General features: G+C 34.5%; 1 protein-coding gene across 3 annotated transcripts in view; it reads right to left on the bottom strand.

Moving 5' to 3' along the window:
- RAPH1 (Ras association (RalGDS/AF-6) and pleckstrin homology domains 1) overlaps positions 1-21876 on the bottom strand; it is a 76718-nt gene that overhangs the window by 44475 nt on the left and 10367 nt on the right. For all 3 annotated transcript variants that reach the window (XM_081142518.1, XM_081142519.1, XM_081142520.1), the window contains exons 2-4: positions 7495-7614; positions 4480-4585; positions 2951-3456 (exon numbers count right to left, since the gene is read on the bottom strand). In XM_081142518.1, coding sequence (XP_080998644.1) covers positions 2951-3456; positions 4480-4585; positions 7495-7614 — 732 coding nt within the window. The remainder of the gene's footprint in view (positions 1-2950; positions 3457-4479; positions 4586-7494; positions 7615-21876) is intronic.

The following is a 21876-nucleotide window of genomic DNA, read 5'->3' as shown; positions in this document are numbered from 1 at the left end:
TTATTAAGTTTCTAGTAAATGAATTCCAGGGGAAGGAAAGCCTAGTTATTTCCCATGAATAAAAGGGCGCAGACCTGCCATTAACTCTGAACTTAAAGCAGTCAGTCTCAAATGGAGGCAATTTTGCCTTACAGGGAACATGTAGTAATACGTGCAAACAGATCTAGATTTCATAACTGGAGGGTGTGTGTTGTACTACTGGCACCGAGTAGGTAGATGACAGGGATGCTGCTAAACATCCTTATGATACACAGGAGAGCTCCTCACAACAAAGAATTATCTAGCTCTAAATGTCAATAAACTGATGGATGAGAAACCCTGACCTAGGATTAAGTGGAAGATCACATACTGAACATTGAGGACCACCCCATATCTCAAGCCTTCTTTCCCAAATGGGCTGCTAAAGCACTGGCAGACAGGCATGCGCCTGCCAGGCAGGGGACTGGAAGAATCTGCTTTGGAGAAGCTTACCCATCTGAGAGAAAAGACCTAAGAATGATCCTAGAGTAAAGACTTCAAAAGACAAAAACATTTTAAGATGAAATTAATAGAACACTAATTTTGTTTAAAATAAGCAAGAGATTTAATTAACTGAGGGAAAGTTTGGAGTTGAAATAGTGATAAACTTACCAAAAAAATTTATTTTACTATCTAAAGACAATGATTAATTCCAGGAAAAGCAAAATGTAATGTCCCAGAAAGGAAATCTAATAAAAGTATACAGAGTTTAGCAGTAAAATTGCAAGTATATAGAAATAATATAAACACTGAACAGCAGCAACCCAACCAAAATATATTGGAAAGATGGGGTAACAAGAGGGGAGAAGTGGGGGGAGATGTTTAAAGAGCACTAGCTCTTAATCTTCAAGAGTGGTAAGTCAGTAGATAATATACGCGACTGAAAAAAAAAATCAAGAAATAGTGATGTAAGTATAGATTTAATGATATGGGGGTAAATACCCTAAGAATCAGCTAAAAGGGCAGAAAGTGCTTATCTCTGGGAGCAGAATATAGTGTGTGTGTGTGTGTGTGTATGTAACCCAAAACACAGCAGTGTTTTGGGTAACAAGTCTTTCAGAACCATTTGACTCTTTAAGCTCCATGCATGCAAACCTAATGTTTTTTAAAAACTGTGTATGAGTGTGGAAATAATTTGATATATGTGCTTGGGACCTACTAAGACTCCCTCCGTTTTCTTGATTTAAATCAGAACAAACTATATCCAGAAAAAAGTATATTAAAGCAAGTTCCAGTTAAACCACTTTTCTATCCATCTGGGAGAGGCAAAAGAACAGGCTGAACAGAGAGCTTAACTCCTTTCCTTACTTTATTCCTGATTTACTCACCAAACTTTATGTTAAAGCTTCATGTTAAACATAATACCACTGAACATTGATATCCTTGCCCATGGATAGCACTGGATGCCATCTGAAGTGTTTGCTGGAAGAAGACTTTTTACTTCACTTGCTCTTTTACTATTTGAACTTTTATAACGAGAGTATGTTACAGATGGAAACACACACACAGATCCTGAATGATTAACCCGTTCCCATGCATTTTGACCTAATTAAAAATAACCTGATTGAAAAGAAGGAACATCAACATACAAAACACAGAAAAACCAAGAAAGCACATCCCTAATAAAATATTGCTCATATCCCAACAAGTAAATCTAGAAAACATAAATGACGCATACAAGTAGCTGGTGCTAAGAGTAATCCCCAGGTATCATGGGGTAGAAATCAGTTTAAAGTTCTCTATAGAATATATATCACTCTGATAAATTTCATTTTAAATAAATAAAAGTTTATTCTTTAGACTGATGTATTTCCTTAGAAGCAATAAAACTTGTTGAACTCCAAACTCTCATGATTTATGCTTCCCTTGTGCTCCCCACTGCCTAGAACAAAGCTAGGTAAATGGGTAGGTAGCAGGAGTTACTGAATGATGAAAAGTAATCTAATAAATTAAATCAATGGGGGGGAATCAATAATGTCAATAGGTATAAATTTTAAATTTCTGTGCAATTCCTTAAACAATGTTTTATAAGATTTATCTTTTGGTTATTCATGAACAGATTGTTTTACCCTGTATTAGAGGGCATTGTAAATACAAAGTGAATGGAAGGTTGGTTTTATTTCCTATAACAAAACTGCCTTCTTCCTGAAAAAAACTCAATAAGGAATTCACCTTCACTAAAGTCAGCTGTTTCTAAACTTACTTGATCACAAATCCATTCCTTACCATCATCCCATCACATCCAGAAAAATTTCATCTTGAAAAATCTGTTCATGTATATCCTTTTGACTCTCTGAACTACCATACGAGGAAGACAGATCATGTACTACATTAGCTCCCTCTTACTTATGAGAAATTAATGTTCACAAATGTAGAATAAACTCATTTAGGTCCTATGCGTAGTGAATGGCAAAGAAAACACCTGGAAGCAAGTTTTCTGATTCCAAGACCAGTGGCTTTTTCCACTGCACCACACTGACTCTTTGATAATAAAATGAAGTAAACCCTAAAAACTAGAATCTTAGAGGACTACAATGGGAATATGAGTCTTAAGAAATTTCTTAAGTTGTTATTTTACGGTAAATATACATTAAGCAATTATCAGTTTATTAGCCATACAAACTTTGCAAAATGTCAAAATAAACCACATTTCAAGTATTTTATTAATGTGAAACAACTAACATTAATTCGAAGAATTCCAATAGTCGCAAGAATAAAAGAGAAGAAATTAAATCTCTTCTTAATCATCTTGTGACACTGCCAGAGCTGGTAATATACTACTTTTGTAGTGATTTTAAAACTTAGCTCAGAGGTATCCTTCACCAATTTTAAATGTAGAAAAAATAAGAAAGTTATTTAAAACTACATTTAAAAAATATGGTTTCCTATTTTAATACTAAAATATCAGAAAAAAAAAGTTCCATCTACCTACCTCAGTAATTGGCTGCCCCTGATGTGTCAAATCCAGTTCTTGAGGGCGTGTTACTTTATCAATATCCAAAGAGTCCATGCTGGAAGCTGCAGAAGTGATGCTGGAGCGGGAGGAGTTACTAATGGAGCGTACTTCAGCATCACTCACTGTGCCCGCTGATGCTGTTCTTCTGTGCTGATTAGTTACTAAGGGCTTAGCATCTTCTAGCACAGACTGCTGGGCAGCCTCATCCATACTCAAGGATGCCTGTTCCAACTGTGCAGTAATATCATCCAGGGAGTAGTTGGCATGTGACGGTTTATTTATCCTATTAGATGAAGAAGACAATCCTTTCAAGGTGCCATGTTTTGATGTATGTCGGCTAGGAGGTAATTTCTGAGTGGCTTTTGTTTCTGTGATTTGACGCTTACTGTTTCCTGCACCAATACTGCTCAGCTCCCGCTCTATTGAGCAAAGATCAGCCATTAGGGCATCCAGATCCACAGTTTCTCCCTGATTCAGAGCTTCTGCAATGAACAACAATACATGATGTTTCCAGAACAATTGGAATCAGAATGTATACATTCTATTATAAAGCAATTAATGAATAGGAAGAAGCAAAGATATTCATCCTCTTGGACCTAAAGTCTCTCAAATATAGTATTTCTAACAGTTTTTTGTTTGTTTTATATTCCAAGAGAAATTTTTAGAAGCAAACAGTCCATCTTTTAAGATTTATAGAAATCAGAGGAAAACAGAATTGTAAGTTGAAAGGTAAAAATAATGCTGGTTTGGCTCAGTGGTTAGAGTGTCGGCCTGGGAACTGAAAGGTCCCAAGTTCTATTCCAGCCAAGGGCATATACCTCAGTTGCAGGCTAAATTCCCAGACCCCATTGGCAAAAGAACGGGAGGCAACCAATCAATGTGTCTCTCTTGCATCAATGTTTCTGTCTCTCCCTGCCTCTTCCCCCCCCTTCCACTCTGAAAAGCATTGGAAAAAATATCCTTGGGTAAAGATTAAAAGAAAAAGCAAAAATTGTACACTGTCCCTAGTTTTAACCACATCTCCAATGCAACTTTTTTCCAAAGGATCTAAGTTGTTAATATGATCAGTGCCCTGGTAGAGATGCTACCTAAAGAGCTGAGGGCATAAAGAAAAATGTAAGGCCTAAAAAATTACAGACTGAAATATCAATTTCAAATACTATAAAGTTGACTAGGTAGAGAGCATTAAATAAAGGGCAGAGGGGTTGATTTTAAAATTACTAACAACTAACTTCACTGGACTCTATAATTTGTTGTGGGGCTCCACCCAAATATGTACTTTGTCAATTATTAATAGCTTAACTAGAAAACTATTTTAGTTATGTTCCAGTTTGTTTTTTCCTGTGATCGTTTGAATTAGTAATAAAATATACAAATAAACATAAAAACTCAGTCAAGTTATGCATGTCATTCTTATGTTGAGCTATCTGGAATTGTAGCTGCACTGCTTTTACATTATATAACTTAGTAAACTATTTTACATTTTATTTCCAATTATATCTTACCATTCAAGTTGTATATGGAGAAGCGATAAGAAAAATTGGCCATGTTTGTTTCCTGGCGAAGAGGAGATCGTTTTACTGGTTCCATGGGCTTATCAGAATCCAAACTCTTTAAAAAAGAAAGTTCAGTAAGTCATATTATATTCACACTTCAATGATATAAAAGGACAGTTTGTTTTATGATTAAGTGAACTGTTATAGAATACATAATAAAACCAAAGTTTTTCTAGGTAATAGCCTTAAGGAAAAGTAATTGGTTTTCATATTATTTTGGTTATAGTTTTTTCAATTTTTAAATAATGATCTTACTTAATTCACTTGAGACTGTGATAGTTCAGAGTAAATATCTTTCCAAATATGTCAAATATAGCAATGTAGTTCATTTTACATAAATTCACTATAAAATACACTAGGTATATGAACATGGGCATGGTAAGATAAGTAGGAAGAAATGATGCAGGTAATTCTGTTATCTTTTTCTTCAAAGTAATTTGTTTTTGGTCCAGCATAGAGTCATTGTTGGCATGAGGGACCCTGAAGATATGGCACAATCTTGGACTCAAAATTAGTGCGACTCAAGATCTTAACAGAGGCTACAATTTTAAACAATAATGAAATATCCTTGTTCTTTTCAAGTTCTATGAGGGCACACTGTAACCCAGCTGCACTGCTTGTGCTAAGTCTAGAATTATACTGTACTTCAGGGTAGGCTATCTTCTAAGTTATCTCACCACCTTTTAAAATGACACTTTTTCTACAATAAGGAAAATAAGATGTTTACAACAGAGAAGCTCAGGGTAAGGATCAGTAGCTATATAGCATTTATTTAAATAAATTTGTAAATATTGGGATTAGTGTTTTAAAACTTTAGTTTCTACCTATAATTATCACATAGATTTCAAATAAAAAAAGAATGCTGGACAGTAGAGTCGTGGAATTAAATTAGAATGCCATCTTCTTTATTCATTTATCTCAAGATAAAATGAATCTACTCAGAAAGTGTCCATCCAGTTTTTAAAACTATCATATTTAGTAGATTTATTCAGTGCCTTATTTCAAATATTCACAAAACAGCGAGGAAATACTTTTATCTCAAACCAAAATCCTCCACTGCAATTTAAGTCCTAAGTCTCCTTCTCTCAGTGGAAATGAAGACTAATTAATAGGTAGGATGTTTTCTGTTGAATATAATTGAGGACATATTAGAAGTCAATCTATTTACCAATTTAAATAAACAGATACTTGTTATAATTATCTGCTGTGTCCATGGCAATGGGGCAACAAGGGAAAGAGTGAGAAGTACTCCTTGATGCCAAGAAATTTAGCGGGGAGGGAGTGAGTGTCATTGAGAATTTGAAAAAAGCTGTGCACCTTCCAGAAAAATGCAAATACACACAAAATTTTACAAATGATTTCAGAAGATTCACCAACCACTTAAAACTTAAACCTGATTTAATACAAAATTGAGAATCCCATTAACACGGTATGTGTGATACAGGTGTAAAGATGACACTTTGTAGTGAACTAAAATAAGAAACAAAAAAACTTGAGGTTTAGCCACTAACTTAGTAAAAATGTCTGAAAATTTCTAAAGTGTTAAAACGCAACTGTTAGCAGTGGGCCACATCACACAACAGGTTTTTTTTACCTTTTTCTCTAGAGACAGATTTGTATAGTAAAAAGAAGTCACAGCATTAGTCAGGAGTCAACTTTTTTGGTGAGTGGTTCTTCACATTTAGACGTCAGGGGATTTAAAATATAGAGAGTAATAAAAGGTACTGAACCAGTAGAAATGCCATCTGCAGTGGAGTAGCATGGAGTACTCTTTTTGGCTCCCTTCCCAAGTATGAGCAATTAAACCATACGGTCAGGTCAACCCTATACATGTCAGCTGGCAATTATTATTATTTTCTATTTCCTTTATTTTGCTTCCTCTTTCCTTTTTCTCCTCAGCATAGGAATACACAGCCTAGTCATCATCTTTATGCCAAAATCTTTACCTTTTTAAAAAAACTGAGAGGTTGAAATGGTTTCACAACTACAGATATAAGAAAATACCTTTCTCTCAACAAGTAATGTTATTTCTCCTGACTGGAGATGAAGGAAATGATTCTTATGAGATCCTAGTAGAACTGAAAGCACTCTCCTCAAAACTGAGCAATAACAGATTATGGTCATAACATGTCTGCTTTTCAAAATGATCTAAGAATTATATGAAGAGTTTATCAGTTTCAATTACAGACTGTTATAGAAAGAGAGGAACAAACCAGTATTTTAAGTTCCCACCTTACCATCTACTTTTCTACTAGTTAAGGAATCTCATACTTAAACAATTTTATACAAAAATTCTCCCCAGAGATATTAAGAATGAACGAAAATAAATTTTGTTCTAATGTTCTCATTGCCATAAAGTTAAAGTTGTTTTAATATAATCTATCAACTGGGGTAGTAATAGTGTACCCTTTTATTCTAAAAGTGACTTGGTTTAGAGGATAAGGTCATTCTTTAAAACAAACAAACAAACTACCCAAGATAAAATAAAACCAAGTGAAAAGGCTTTTCCACAGTTTTAAAATGCAGCTGGGAATGAAATTTTGAAGTATTCTGGAATCATGTAATAGAAAACATTTGCACATGAAGATATTATTTATGTTGTAAAATGTATTCAAATTCACTAAGCTATGAAATAAAATCTGCTAAAATTTAGACTTTAAAATTTTAGGTTTTAAACTTCTTAACCAGCAGTCTCAATTTATGAAACAGATTTGTAAGTAATCCCTGTAGATGGACAGAAGCTCTGTCATAAGTACTTTTTTAAAACTCCTTCAAATAACCAGAGAAGATAATATCTTATCCTATAGTAATATTCATTTACTTGTTAATGTTTTGGACATTTTCCTTTTATAGCAGTATTTAAAAATGTAACCTATATTCATATCCTTATGACTATACTGTAAACTTTTAGCACAGAGTGATGACTTAAAATCCTCAACCAGTTTTTCAAGCACTATTTCTAACCTGAGTGAGTTTGTCTAGTTCCCCCAGCCAGGCTCCAAACATTTTGTCCAGATCTTGATCTTCTTTGTCACTGTCTTCTTCAGCACCATGGTCAATTTCTTCATCTGATAGCTGCTCCATCTGAAACAGATATTTGTGTAGAAGTTACAGATTAAACTTAAATTATGCAGTATATGTTCTAATACATATTGCAACTCTCTGGAGTCAAACCTTCAAAACTAGAGATTATATTATAAAAGGAAATTAGAAGTCATTACTGGCGACAGGGTTGACGAGGAGAAATGAAAGATTCTCAAATTTTTAGAAAACTGTGAAAGAATGAACTGCATCAGATTATGACCAGAATCACAAGCAGCAATAATTTAAAAATTGCAGATTACTCCCATTAATTAGAGGATATGATAGCATACCAGTTCTCTCCAGTAACAGATTCTAAAATGCCCCAAACACCAGTGAAACAATTCCAGGGACTTTTAAGTATAAGTCACTTGAACAAAAAGATATTTTCCTTCTTCCTATTAATAAAATAATGCAATATCTGACATGGAACTTGCATATTATTTTGTGAGGGGAGGAAAAGATTACACAACACAAAATAAGATCAATGACTGGACACTTAAAGTTGTTAAAGTAAGTTAATCTAATTTTTAAAAATAATATTAAAAGCTCTGAGAAATCTTCAGTAAAGCTTAGGTTTGGCTTAGAACAACATATTCTATATGTTCTACATTTATTTAAGCACAAATCCTTTTCCTTCAATTTGGAGTAATACCTATTAACTCTCTCAGTGACATAATGAATACCATCACTGTACATTCCATACTCTTGACTCACATTTCTGAAACACAGATTTTGTTCTAATGGATCTACACAACATTCGGAATACAACCTTCCAGCTGGTTTAAACAATTCCTCAGAACTTAAAGATATCCTTAACTTCAAATAAGAATTTGTATGTATCTTACACCTCTCCAAAGCAGCAATCAACAAAATTACCTCTGTGATACTGAAATGTGGTTATGAGATAGGTAAAGAATCAAATTAGCTGATAAGATGTCATGAAGTTAAAATTTAAAACTTATTTTACTATATAAAATTTTTCAGAAAGGGTCAAATAATATTGCAAAATCAAACTGAACTTAGTTCTAAACAATGCTAAAAATCAGAACATATCTCATTTAATCACTGAAGGGAAATAATTTTCTTAAGCTTAATAACAAAGGATAACAGCTTATCAATATCTCTAATAAAAACCGATCATTCTAATTTCACTGCTCTAAGCATGTATAAATCAGGGCATTCTACCTTAACAAACAAAAATAGATCCACTAATTTTCCAATTCATAAATGTGGCTTAAAGAGATTTGGTTTTTATAATTCACTTGTGTTAATAATATTTCTTAAGATTTTTATTCATTACTGAATTACCAACAGATCAATCTCAATTGATATTATTCTTCATTAAGTTATCTACTCATGAAAAACAAAATGTTAGTGCAAAGAAAAACCTCATCTGATCAGGTGACTTACTCAAATAATAGTTGCTAGTTTGATAACATCTAGGTGTAGTAATACCCACTCTTCATGATAAGGTCAACAAGCATCAGAACTGGGAAGATAATAGTCAACTTCCTCTTCCTCCCTAATTTTCAAAACTAAACACATTGGAACAACTCAGAAGCTAAAATATTCTAGAAGTAATTCTGCTTTGAGATAATGATACTTATGTCTGCACTTCCCTTCTGAGCACACATAAGGGAGATGCTATACTGGAAGAAAAAAAAAAAAGAAGCAATAGGAATATAATTTTATAGAACAAACACAAAATAGTTCAAAATGAATGTATTTTAAATTATCACAAAGCCAAATAGAATTAGACTCCACATCGAAGTCTGCTGTGTTTTGTGTTATTATTATTAAAACCCAATAATTATTTAGATTTAAAAAGTCTCTTTAAATATTTTCATTAATAGTTTGTTTTTATCTAGACTACTATATACTCAAGTAGAGTAAAATATGGATAGGAAACAATGACAGAGTCTAAAATAAATGGAAATTTTGAAGCAACTATTCAACTTTTACCATTTATATAACTTGCCCATTTTATCCTTTCTTGAATTCCTATTACCACCTGAGTTATTTTATACAAATTAACAAGACATTTATCCAGAGACTTTTCCAATGAAATTTAGGTTCTGCAACATGTAAGGATCTACACTCTAAAGCAGCGCTCTCCATTCCTTTGAAGGTGATGCTGATCTTTATTCTCTTACCTCTACTGTGGCATCAATTCTATTTATTACACACACCGAATGAGGAGCCCAAAGAACGTTTTTTTAATGGACTCTGACCTGTCTAAAGTCAACAAATCTAGTAAAGAAATTCATTCCCTGTTATATAATCAATGCCTGTCTCCAATTAAATCACAATTCTAAACCAGAATTTTCCCAACATAATGCCCTTACTGAAAATGACAACAGCATAAAATGCAAATAAATAATAGTCAGTCAACTGTCCCTCCAAACAAAAGGAGAACAATTAAGGAAAAGAAAATAGAACGTATCAGTTTTGTTTTAAAAATAATTTGGCTTTAAATGGATAGCTTATAATATGATGCTTTTCTTTAATGATGTGGATAAAGGCCTAAACAAACTATAATTATACTAGAACAAATACTGTGACTATTAGATTAGGTACTTTGGGGAGAATATATTAAAGTTGTACTTAAATTCCCTGTTCCATTACATCTATGTCCTGAATGAATAAATGTATCCTAGCACAAATGAAAAGGTTTACTCCCTCCAAGATGCAGACATATTGAATATAGACTAAAATCCAAAGTTACTAGCAGGTCAACCAGTTCCTGTGTAATCCTGGCCTTCAGGGACCTCTCTGACCTCTCTTCCCACTCTCCCCTCCAGCCACAGTGTCCTTCCTGCCTGCTGTGCTTTGGAGCACATTCCGGGGAGAGAAGGTGTGGATTCTGTTTTGAAGATAGACAGAGAGATGTCTGGCAAACATCCAACTGGAAAAAAGTGAAGAGTTAAGCCAATGAGGAGGTTTAGTTAGTCTGAGTATTATTTCAAAATCATGTTTATTACAGAAAAATCATAAATTATAGTAATATGACTTGGCTAATATCTTAAACCAGTTTTCATTTATTTTATTCAATGAAGTAAAAACAGAAATAATGGAGGAATACAACCATTGCTTATAACTGGTTGGTGAATAATCATGCTTCAATTATTCAATTGTAATATATAGTAAGCTCCACTACATATAATGAAAACATCCATTTAGTACGCCTTAGTATGAAACAATAATATTTCCACTAAATTTTCCATTAAGTTAATTATTCAAGAATATTGTCCCTAAACCTTCCTCTTGGGAGATATTTTTGTTTACTCTTCCATTTCCTCACTGTGAGATAGAGTAATGATCTTTATCAAGAAGGCTGGGCTTAGATTACAGTTTAAAAATTCGAGTAAATACATTCCAGGTAGGGCAAATTACAAAGAGCAAAGGAGAAAGTCTGTGTTTGTGAGACTGTCATGAGATTGACTCAAATAAAACAACAAGAGTGAGAGTTAAAAGTCAAGGACTGAGGCAGGACCTGGTCATACAGAACTTGGAAGCCCGAAGGCAACTGGATTCTTAAACATAGAAATGAAAGGGGTAGGGGTAGAAATAGTATTTTATTCAAAGGACATGGTGCCAATACAAGAGGTATTAGAGAAGGGAAAAACCATTAGAAGGCTACTGTATATATTAGGTAGAAATCATTATAAATAGGGAAATTGAAGTCCTGAGAGGAAATAAAGTTACATAAGTGACATACTTAGAGAGTGGCAGGAAAAATACATGATGTATAGCTAGGGTGCCTTATTTGTTACTATTTTTATCCCTTTAATAATTCAAAAATAGTTGTTTTGTTCAAAATAAGCACTCTATACTTAAGACGACGGGAAAACTCTCAGAATACAGGGGGAGTGCAGAGCTGCCACTACAGTATTTCTCTGTCTAGCATCCTCAATGTTCCAAAGAGTAAAGAGAAACTTTGATCGTAATATTTACATCTACTATGTGCCAGACACTGGAAGAACAGAGATGAAGATGACAGCCTCTGTCCTGAAGGAATACATAATCTAGTAGGGGACAGACAAGGAACCAACAATGATGAAACATTGTGTTAAGTGCTATAATAGAAGTATGTTATATGAGTGTAGTTTAACTCAATTTGAGAAGGAAAGAGGAAAGGTGTGATGCTTCAGGCAAGATCTGAAGAACTTGTAAAGGAGAGAAAGAGAAGGGTGTTTTAGGCAGAGGGACCAGAATGTGCAAGGGTATAAAGATGTGAGAAAGTAAGAAATGTTGAGAATTCTAAGTTACTTAACATTTCTGAAGCAAAGGTTGTCTAGTGGTGTTATTACATGCCATTGAGTGAGCTCTGACTCCTGGTAACCCTATGAAGGCGTGAGCTGTCTCATTATAGGGTTTTCAAGGTATGAAAGATAAAAGATTGAGGAAAAAAGGTGCAGCAGTGATTTACCATTGCCTTCTGCTGCAGTGTGGGTCCAACCACATGTGCTTGGATCCACGGTGTCATAAATCATCAAAAGCCTATGAAATATAAGCATTTCTGCAGGAATGTGTGGTGTAGACCTATAGGAAATGGAGCTAGAGAGAAGGCACGGGCAAAATTATAAGCCATACCAAAGAATTTGGCCATGATGCTGCCCAGCAATGTTTTTCTAATTGTGGTCTGATGACCTGCATCAAAATTACCTGGGGTGCTTCTTTTAAAGTCAGCTTTAAAATGGTCTGCCCAAGATCTACTGCATACTAATTTCCAGGGAGTGGGACATTTTTAACACGTTTCCACAGGTATTTATGTCCACTAAAGTCTGACGGCTGCTGTAATGTGTTGTGTTATAATTACTGGGAGGACTTGTAAGACAAAAGTAAAGGAGTTTACATAACCACAATTTGGTTAAAGGCAGAACAGCTTAGACCAAGTTCTCCCTAAGACCATAAAGAAATTAGGCAGTATCAGGATCCCCTAATTAACATACCCCAATTACTCCTCCTCTGTTACCATAGTTCCATGCTTCTCAGAGTTATTAATTTAGAAATAAATTTTAGTCCTTTACAATCCAGTTATGTTTCAGTAGCTCTGTAACACACAAAAAATAAAAATGGTGTTTTAAACACCTCCTATGCTGCTCTAATCCGGTAAATAATTCTTAAGTAAAACAGGCACTAGAGAAGGGAGGCTGTGAAGACCCAGGATCAAGGAGTGCCCCCAACTGTGCAGGATAAACCTCTTGCAAAGTAAAAGCAAGAGGAAGGAAACCTAAATCAGATAAAAGGAACAATAAAGAAAAAAAACCCAAAACTCTGTTAAATTTAGTAAGGCACAAAAGAGGAAGAAGACATCAAAAGGGAGAGAGAGGAAGTCAGAGCAGAGAAGGAAAAGGAGAGAGATGGGCATGACGTAATGTAAAATGCAGTGTTTCGGGCGATGAAGGGCCATTAACTACTCATTTGAATAAGGCACCAAACGTATGTTTCTCTCTTGATCTAGAACACAGGACCTGCTGTGAATTAAATGGTTCATTTGTAAACTGAGCAAATGAAGACTGAGAATTTAATAAACCAACTGAATTTACACGAGCTCTTTACAGGCTCAAAATATTAACCATGTTGTAAATATGGCAACATTTTCCTGGGGTTTTACCTTTTAATTTGTTGCATAGTATTTTTTTTTTAAGACACCGCTAAATGTTTTATTGTTTAAAGTTATCAGAGGTACAAATTCTTTTCCTTTGAATTCTTACACTATTTAGTTCAGTAAATTCTTCTCCACCCTGCAAACAAATATTTATGTAAATTTTTAGTTTATTATTAATTCTTTTATGTAGCTATTACATTTTACATAGGTAGCTCAGTTTGGCAACACATGTGAGTGAGAACCTTAAACTGAATTTTCCCAAAATTTAAAATTTTCCATCTTTGCTATGTTTATTTTTGTATCTATGTTCTGCATAAACCAGGGCTCTTGTTTTGAGGATGCTCTTCCAGTGTGTGCCTATTCTTAAATAAACATCATTTCATAGCTTCTGTCATTAACTTATAAAGCAGATGAGTTTTTTTTAAAAGTCAAAATTGGCTTTTCATATATACATCATGAAGTTTTCTCTGTAGGTTAGTGGCCCTCAACTGAAAAGGCCCAAGTTCTACTTAGGGTCTAACACTTCAAAATACTTTGCCTACAAATAGCATTACACTAAGTAATATGCAGGATACAAAGGAAGCAAAAAATACCTTCCACAGCTTCAAAGAACATTAATCCTAACTGTGGGGAAGATGGTAAACATAGAAGTAATTTGATTAACAAATTATCTAAGAACAAAGTTCCTTCCTTTTGTAGGCCTGTACATGAAGCAAATTTAAAGGAAGCCATGATCTTTTAAGTGTTGAAAGGGACTAGGAAGAAGGCATGTATTACGTTATTGAAAAGCTTTGCAGGAGCAAACACAGTAAATTGGCTATGAGGTAACTTGCGTGGCCTGGTGCTCTGGGAATGAGCTAACACCTGAACTAAATTTTGTAAAGTTCCCACATGGAACTGTACCTCCCTAATAAACAGAGAGATGTACTGTTTTTGGGCTAGCCTGGTGAAACCCTCTTTACCCAGAGGAAATAGAAATACTAATGGAGGTGATGCCTTCTCCTTTATGTCTGTTTTTGACAAATGTAACTAACATACCCTCTTCATTATCATTATCATGTCCATTAAATGTGAAGTAACTAAAGATCAAATAAGGATGCATAAAAATAAATATTTTAACAGTTGATAGAGGTAATGATTCCTAAGAGCTACAAATCAAATCAAAGGCAATTTTGTTAATTTAACATTTTATTTATCAAGCATTTAAATACACTGCCTAGTAAAGGAATTCTTTTATTTACAATGGATTTTCATAACACTGGATATCTACTAAACCCCAAACAGAGTTTTCCCTTATCTAAAGTGGAAAAAAACAAACTTAGTTCAATGCTCTACAAAGAAACTCCTAACATTCATATAAATAAGAAGTTCTAATGATCAATTTTATCATTACTTATTACACAGTACATCATAAACCATAATCTGAAATCACTGAGCAACAAAAAAATTGAAAACAAAGAATAATTGTAAAATCCCTTTGTTTATATTCCAGTTTTTCAAATTCATTAAAAAACTGTGGCAGAATACATTTTTCTTTTTTGTTTTGTTTTGTTTTGTTTTGAAGCCAGCCAGTGTGTAGTGATTTATTTTATAGCAGCCCTAGGAAACTAAAATGGTCACTATATCTGTAGAAATGGGGCTTCCATGACTGCTTCCAGAGATGTTCATCTCGCTCTTTCTGCTCCACACTTAGACCCTTTCCTGCTATGCTAGCTACATAAGTATTTAGTTATCTTTGGAAGCAGTGGATATTGTGCATGCTATGACTTTACTCTCTTGGACAGAAGAAACAGTCTTGAAATTCTTAAAGGCCTCATTAGGTGACTACTGTTTTTTTCCCTTCACTTTTGCCCTATTCCCCTAAAACAATGGGGAACATCTGGCCAGCGAGCTGAAATCATTTGATCTGATCCTGCCAAGGCAACCGCAGGCAGGACTAGAAATTCAATAAATCTAGGAGCTTTTTTCATAGCTAATTTTAAGTTTGATAATTTTGCAGGACTCGAGAATGATGTTATAAATATACAAATGGCCCTTGGCAGAAAAAAGGTTCCCCACCCCTGCCCTAGAAGATACATGGCAGGAAATCCAGCCCCTCAGGGCATCTCATGCTTTTGGCGGGGTGGTCTTCCAGACAATTGCAGCCTGTGGCAAAGAAGCCATTTGAATTGAATTTTGAATCATCAGAATGAACTCAAAGTTTCAAACAGAAAGAGTTAAGAAGGGTAGAAATAAAGATTGATACATGTGTATGTGTATTTGCAGGTATGTCCATGGTAGTAACAACTGATTCAGGCAAGAATCATCAACAGATGCTAAAATTAGTGGGTGAAAATTTGATGAGACTATTTACACATTCTAAAAATATCTCCCCACAAAGTAATGGGGGGGACACTATCTTAAAGCGATCAAAGTTAACCAAGTGATCAAAGTTAACATCACCAATATTGGAACAAACCAACATTGCATGCTTCCTGTAATGATACACTGAGAAGATATCATTTTGTGGTATTCCTGACAAAAACGCATTACCTACATCAAATCATAAGAAACATTTTACAAAATAACTGGCCTATAGTATTAAAAGATGTGGAAGTCAAGGACACAAAGGCAGGCTGAGGATATGTTCCAGATTAAAAGACACCTAAGAGGACAATTAAATGCAATCATTGATCCCAAATCAGAAAAAATATGTACGTATATAAAGGACAATATTAAGACAATTGACAAAAGTTGAGTATGGATTGTGGATTAGAACATAGTATTATATCAATGTTACACTTCTCGATTTTGATGATAGTACTGCAGTTATGTAACGGAGTATCTTTGCGCTCAGGAAAGAGACACTGAAGAACTGAGTCATGAAGGGCACAATGCCTGTAACTTATCCTCACATGGCTCAAAAAAATGTGTGTACGCATATATGCTACTGTGTGTGTGCAAATATATATACAAAGAGAGAGGAATGATAATTAGATAAGATGTAAATGACAGATAAGTCTAGGTAAAGGGAATATGGGAGTTAGTTGTTTGTACACTTCTTACAACTTTTCCATAAGTTTGAAATTATAACAAAATAAATTAAGGAAAAAGGAAAGGAAGGGAGAAAGGGGGGATAAAGAAAGAAATAAAAAGAATAGTCTCTGGCCTCAGGAAGTTGTAGTTTAGTTAGGAAAACAAGAGTATGTCAACAAATAGGTCATTTAAAATTCAGAAATAAATTAAGGGGAAAAAAAACCTATATAGGCTGAAAAACATTTTTACCAAATAAAATAACGCAGTTTAACCTAAGGACCCTGAAAAATACGGTATATTTCTCCAACACATGGTTTTTATTACGTATGCAAGTATTACCTTTCCTAAATTGCATTTGCCTGGCTTACTCAATTAACTTTTTTAGATTATTTTGGCCATCATAAAATTAGTTTTACTTACTGCAAATAAAAGCTTAACATCTTAGAAAATTAATTACTCATCATATAATTCTTTCACAGAGGCAAAAAACAATCATGTCTAATCTTCAAATGAAAAAACAACAACAAATTAAAGGGAGGAGATTAACCAAAGAATTTATATGCATATATGCCTAACCCATGGACCCAGACAATAATGCAGTGAAAGCATGGGGAGGGGGTGGGAGTAGGGAGAAGGGGGGTCAATGGGGGAAAAAAAGAGGGACATCTGTAATACTTCCAACAATAAATATAAATTTTTTAAAAAGAAAAAAATTTAATAAGTTGGTTATTATCACAAGTAGGTCAGGAAGAAATCAGAATTCATTTCTAAATAAAAGATTAATTTCAATAAAATAATAAGATTTAAGCTAAATAGACTTCAAGATGGTTTTTTTAAAGATGCTTTGATTTTTAAAATTTTGTTACTAAATGTGAGAACAAAGAATGTTAAATAGTGAAACACTTGTACCTTGCATTATTCATAACATATTCCTTGACTTCTTGCCAACATTCAGAGTTGGAAAGTGCCAGAGTTGACCAAATATCCCCATCCAACAAAGTAGAGGTATCTGCTTTCTGTTTAACCTCATAAATGTAAATATCCTAGGAAAGGCATTTACAACACATCACTGATAGATGATACATTCAGTACAGTCCACATACAATCAACCAATCCATCTAAGTAAAAGTCACATGGCTAAACTGTAATTATCATAGAGCAATTTATCAGTTTTAGCACAATAAGTCTCAACTATTTTTCTGACTCCTTGCTTTCCTTTTCATTTTGATGACTACTATTTTAGTCCAGACCCACACTACATCATCCTCAGATTATTCTAGCAACTTCCTTAACTGTCTCTATTCTTTTATCCATTAAGGTCAGATTAATCTTCCTTAAAAACACTTTTCAGGTCATGATTCTGCTCAAACACCCACAACAATTCCTCATGACATTTTGAATTAAGTATGAATTCTTCTTTAAGTGATTTCAGAACCTCTGTTATGGTCTCAACCTAAATTTTCAACCTTATTTTCTACCCTTCAATCAACATAAACTAATTGGTATTCTCAAAAAACAAGTCATGCTTTCTTAACTTGGCCTTTGTTCATGTTTTCAACCTGAGCACACATTTCAACCTGTCAAAAGAATGACAAGATTACATTTATCTCCTTCGCTGACATCCCACTGAAATGAAAGTAAACAATTACAAAAGGGAATGAACTCATCAAGGCAGTGAGAGCTGGAGATGGGAAAGGGATCAAAAGACCAGAGATTTTGGTAAATTTCTGGAAGAGAATGGTAGAATCATGTAGCCAGATGAACCAGAGCAGGAGCAATAGCTCAAAGCAAATATTTTTACTCAGCATTTACTCAACAAATATGTATTAAGCAAAATATTTTTACTCAGCATTTACTCAACAAATATGTATTAAGCACATACTATGTGCCAAACAAGGGAGAAAAATATAAAACAAAAACAAATAAGACCCATGACAAGTGTAGTGATAATTAAATGAGGACTGTATGAAAAATGACCAAGTAGCTTTATATTTAATGAATAGGGGAGGTCTGAATACCAATATTTAAAGTGAGATATGAATGAAGAGAAGAAATCAGATGCACAAAGATCAGAGAAGAGGATTCCAGGTAGAGAGCCAGATCATGCAAGGATTTGTAAACCAAGAAAAGGAGTTTGGATTTTATTTTAAGGAAGCCCTCCTGAGGGCAATGAGAAGTCGTCTTTCACAAAAGACTGCAGCAGAGGTGGAAACCATTCTTAAAGGAGTCAGATGGTAGAGTCCAAAAAAGGAAAAAAGGTGGGAAAAAGGATGCTGAGCAAGACAGCAGCCAGTATTACCACATGGGCACCCAGACGGTAATTTTGGCATCTGCTTCTAGAGTTAAGGAAACTATAAAACACACACACACACACACACACACACACCCCCAAAACAACTCTCTTAAGCCTGGTAGGAAATTTAAATGCCTTGTGGTGTCAGGTGGCCAGTATAAATACCATTGGTAGACAGATGTAAATAATAGGGAGTGGAAGAGCCTGAGACCTAGAGGTCAAACCTCAGCTAAAAACATTCAAGTTTTTTAAAGTTTATTCTGAAATTAGATAGTGGTAAAGTTGCACAACTTTGTGAATATATTAAAACCCACTGAATTTTACACTTTAAAAGAGTGAATATATGTATGTGTATTTTATCTCAATTTTTAAAAACAAAAAAAAATTTAAGCACTGTGCTAGTTAAACACAGGAAAGTTAGATACTACTTCCTCTGAGAGGCACACGAACTTTGTAACTCTCTATGGCATTTACAGCTAATCAGCTTTGTAGTATGTGGTGGTTATTTGTGCACTTGGCCTTATCACCCTCCACACCCAACTAGGTCATAGGCTTCTGAGAGAGACATATGGTTCTCATTTTCACCCCAGACCAACTAACAAATAATCATGGTCCTTCTTCATCTGAATTTCAACTATTTTCTGCTAAATATTTCTACTTTAAGATGACTCAAAATTTAAGATGACATCTAATTAAGATGACTCAAAGCTAAAGGTGTATTTCTTAAAAAAAAAAAGTGGCTAATTTATTTGGTTCTCAATAAATACTAATTTAAAAGGACCAATACATTTAAAATTAACTTCCCTATCAATAGAGGTAAATAGTTTAGAAAAACCAAAGAAAATTCTACAATGCACTTTAGTTTCAGAAGATTTTTATATTTCTATAAGGTTATGTTTCCAAGAATATGATTTGATTCAATAGCTGTATTATAATATGACACTCTTGTAAAAATTAACAAATGAGTATTCATAAGGGTTCCTGCAAATGACAGAAACCTAACTCAAACTAGTTGTAAGCAAAGAATCTATTCAAATTCAAAATATAAGAAAGTTCATCAATACATTTATCACAATGTATCTCTTCTCTCAACTTCCTTCATCTCCCTTTCTCTCCTCTCCAAGGTTTCATTCCAAAATTCTATACTCCTGTTCTGCAACTTGCTTTTCATCTCCATCTCTTCGGGTTCTCTCTTAGCAGATCATGCAAGTTACCCTCAAAGAAGTTACTTCCAATTCCTACATATGAAAATCCAAAATTCATACAGTTTTGCTAAAAAAAAAGAAGAAAAAGACTTTGAGTTAACCAGAATTCTGAACAGAAACTCAAAGCTGGGATAAGTCACATCACTAGTAAATCCCACATACTATAGCAGTTCTTCCTCTGCTCTTATTCCTGACATTAACCAGCCACAGATGGAAACAGATGAGACTGAATGATCAAGAGTTGCTTTGGGTGAAAAGGATAGGGTCTACAAAGTTACTGAAATTTTCAGAATGAGTTTGTTGGGTGTTTAAACTATAGATGCTAAACATTCTCTAACATTTCAATACAAATTCCAGTTAACAAGAAAATCAAGTAAGTAAATCTTCCATTTTTATGCCCTAGAACAGTACCTTCATTATTCCACTGAAAGGGTCCACAAAGCCTGCAAGATCTTCCCAGCCTAGGCCAGCTAGGACTAAATAAGGAGTCAAGAGACTGGAAATTCTTATTCTGTCCCTAACTAGCTAGAACTCTGGGCTAAATTATTTAACTTATACCTCATTTTCTTAATCTGCAAAAAAAGACTGACTAGTTGAATTGAAAGGTCTCTCCCCGACCCTACCACTTCCAACCCATTCTTGTCTTTAAAGCTCTATTATTTAATTACTGACCTCACTCTAAATTCCTCCCAATTTATCAGTCTTCTCTCTCCAATCTTAATTCCAGAGGGTAAGTACCTGCTGCCAACTACTCTTCAAGGATGGGGAACCATTTTCTGCCAAGGGCCATTTGGATATTTATAACATCATTCCCGGGCCATACAAAATTATCAACTTAAAAAAAATTATCAACTTAAAACTTAGCCTGCTATATTTGGTTAAACATTTAATTGACTCACCTCTAATGTTATGGCTGGAACTGCCTCTCTTTGGTGAGGCTTTGACAGGGCCAAACTAAATGATTTTGCGGGACATTCCCCACCCCTGCTTTAGACAAACTGCTTAAGAGGAGGGAGAGACTTAGGGAGCTGGTTTTTCCACCTCCTCAGCCCAAACTCCTACCCAAAAGTATCTACGGTCTTAGTTAAAATGAAGTCTCAGTAGGAGTCTAGAACTTGCTCAGGGTGCTTTGACTTCTAAATAATTTGATACTTCTAGGGTTTTCTGGGTTTTTTTGTTTGGCTTTGTTTTGTTTTACCTATCAGAGTCCATTCATTTGTCTGAATAGTAAAAACAGCTATGGTTACAAGAAAGAATTATATTTGACTTATAGAACAAAATATAGATTTCAGGAAGCATGAAAGGTGGGTACCAGTGAAAGAATGAACCATATCCCTGCACACCTAAAATTTATTTTGAATTCACTATCTTATCTTAAAAATTCATATTAATTTCACATTCTGCTCTATGAGCTAAAGTAGAAAAAGTGTTTAAAAACTATCATCAAGTAAATTTAGTGCTTCAGAATAGTGAGAACATTTATTCTGTGGTTTTGTATTCCCAATCCCTCTCCAAACCCCAACCCTCTGTTCAAATGTACAGACACACCCTGAAAGGGCTGGAGGTACATTGCTCTAGTTTGAAAAAGCAGGGAACTGGGTGGCATCACCTCCATCTTATTATAATGAGGAAACTGAAGTTCAAAGAGTCTCAGAAAAAGGAAAGACTAAAAACATAATATAGGCTATTCATTTTTTTATTAACCTCTCAATAAACTGTAAATAAAAATTTTAAATCTAGGTAAAAATTAAAGTAATTTTTTGCCCTCTCTGGTGTGGCTCAGTTGGTTAGAGTGTCATCCATGCACTGGAAGGTCGTGGGTTCAATTCCCAGTCAGAGCACATACCTAGGTTGCAGTTTGATCCCTGGTTTGGGATTGTACGGGAGGCAATGTATCTGTCTCACATCAATATTTCTCTCTCTTTCTCCACCCCCTTTCCTCCCTCTCTAAAAAAAAAAAAAAAAAAAAAAAGCAATTAAAAAAAATCTTAGGTAATTTTTAAATTAAAAAATAAGTATCAGCCCAGTTGGGCGTGACTCAGCGGTTCAGCTTTGACCTAGGATCCAGGAGATTGAGGTTTGATTCCCAGTCAGGGCACATGCGTGGGTTGTGGGCTCAATCCCCAGTTGGGGGCCTG

Source organism: Miniopterus schreibersii, assembly GCF_964146895.1.
Source record: "Miniopterus schreibersii genome assembly, chromosome: 7".
In the NCBI taxonomy this organism is placed as follows: domain Eukaryota; kingdom Metazoa; phylum Chordata; class Mammalia; order Chiroptera; family Miniopteridae; genus Miniopterus; species Miniopterus schreibersii.
Note: the sequence above shows the minus strand (reverse complement) of the source record. Positions and strands in the feature narration are given on the sequence as shown.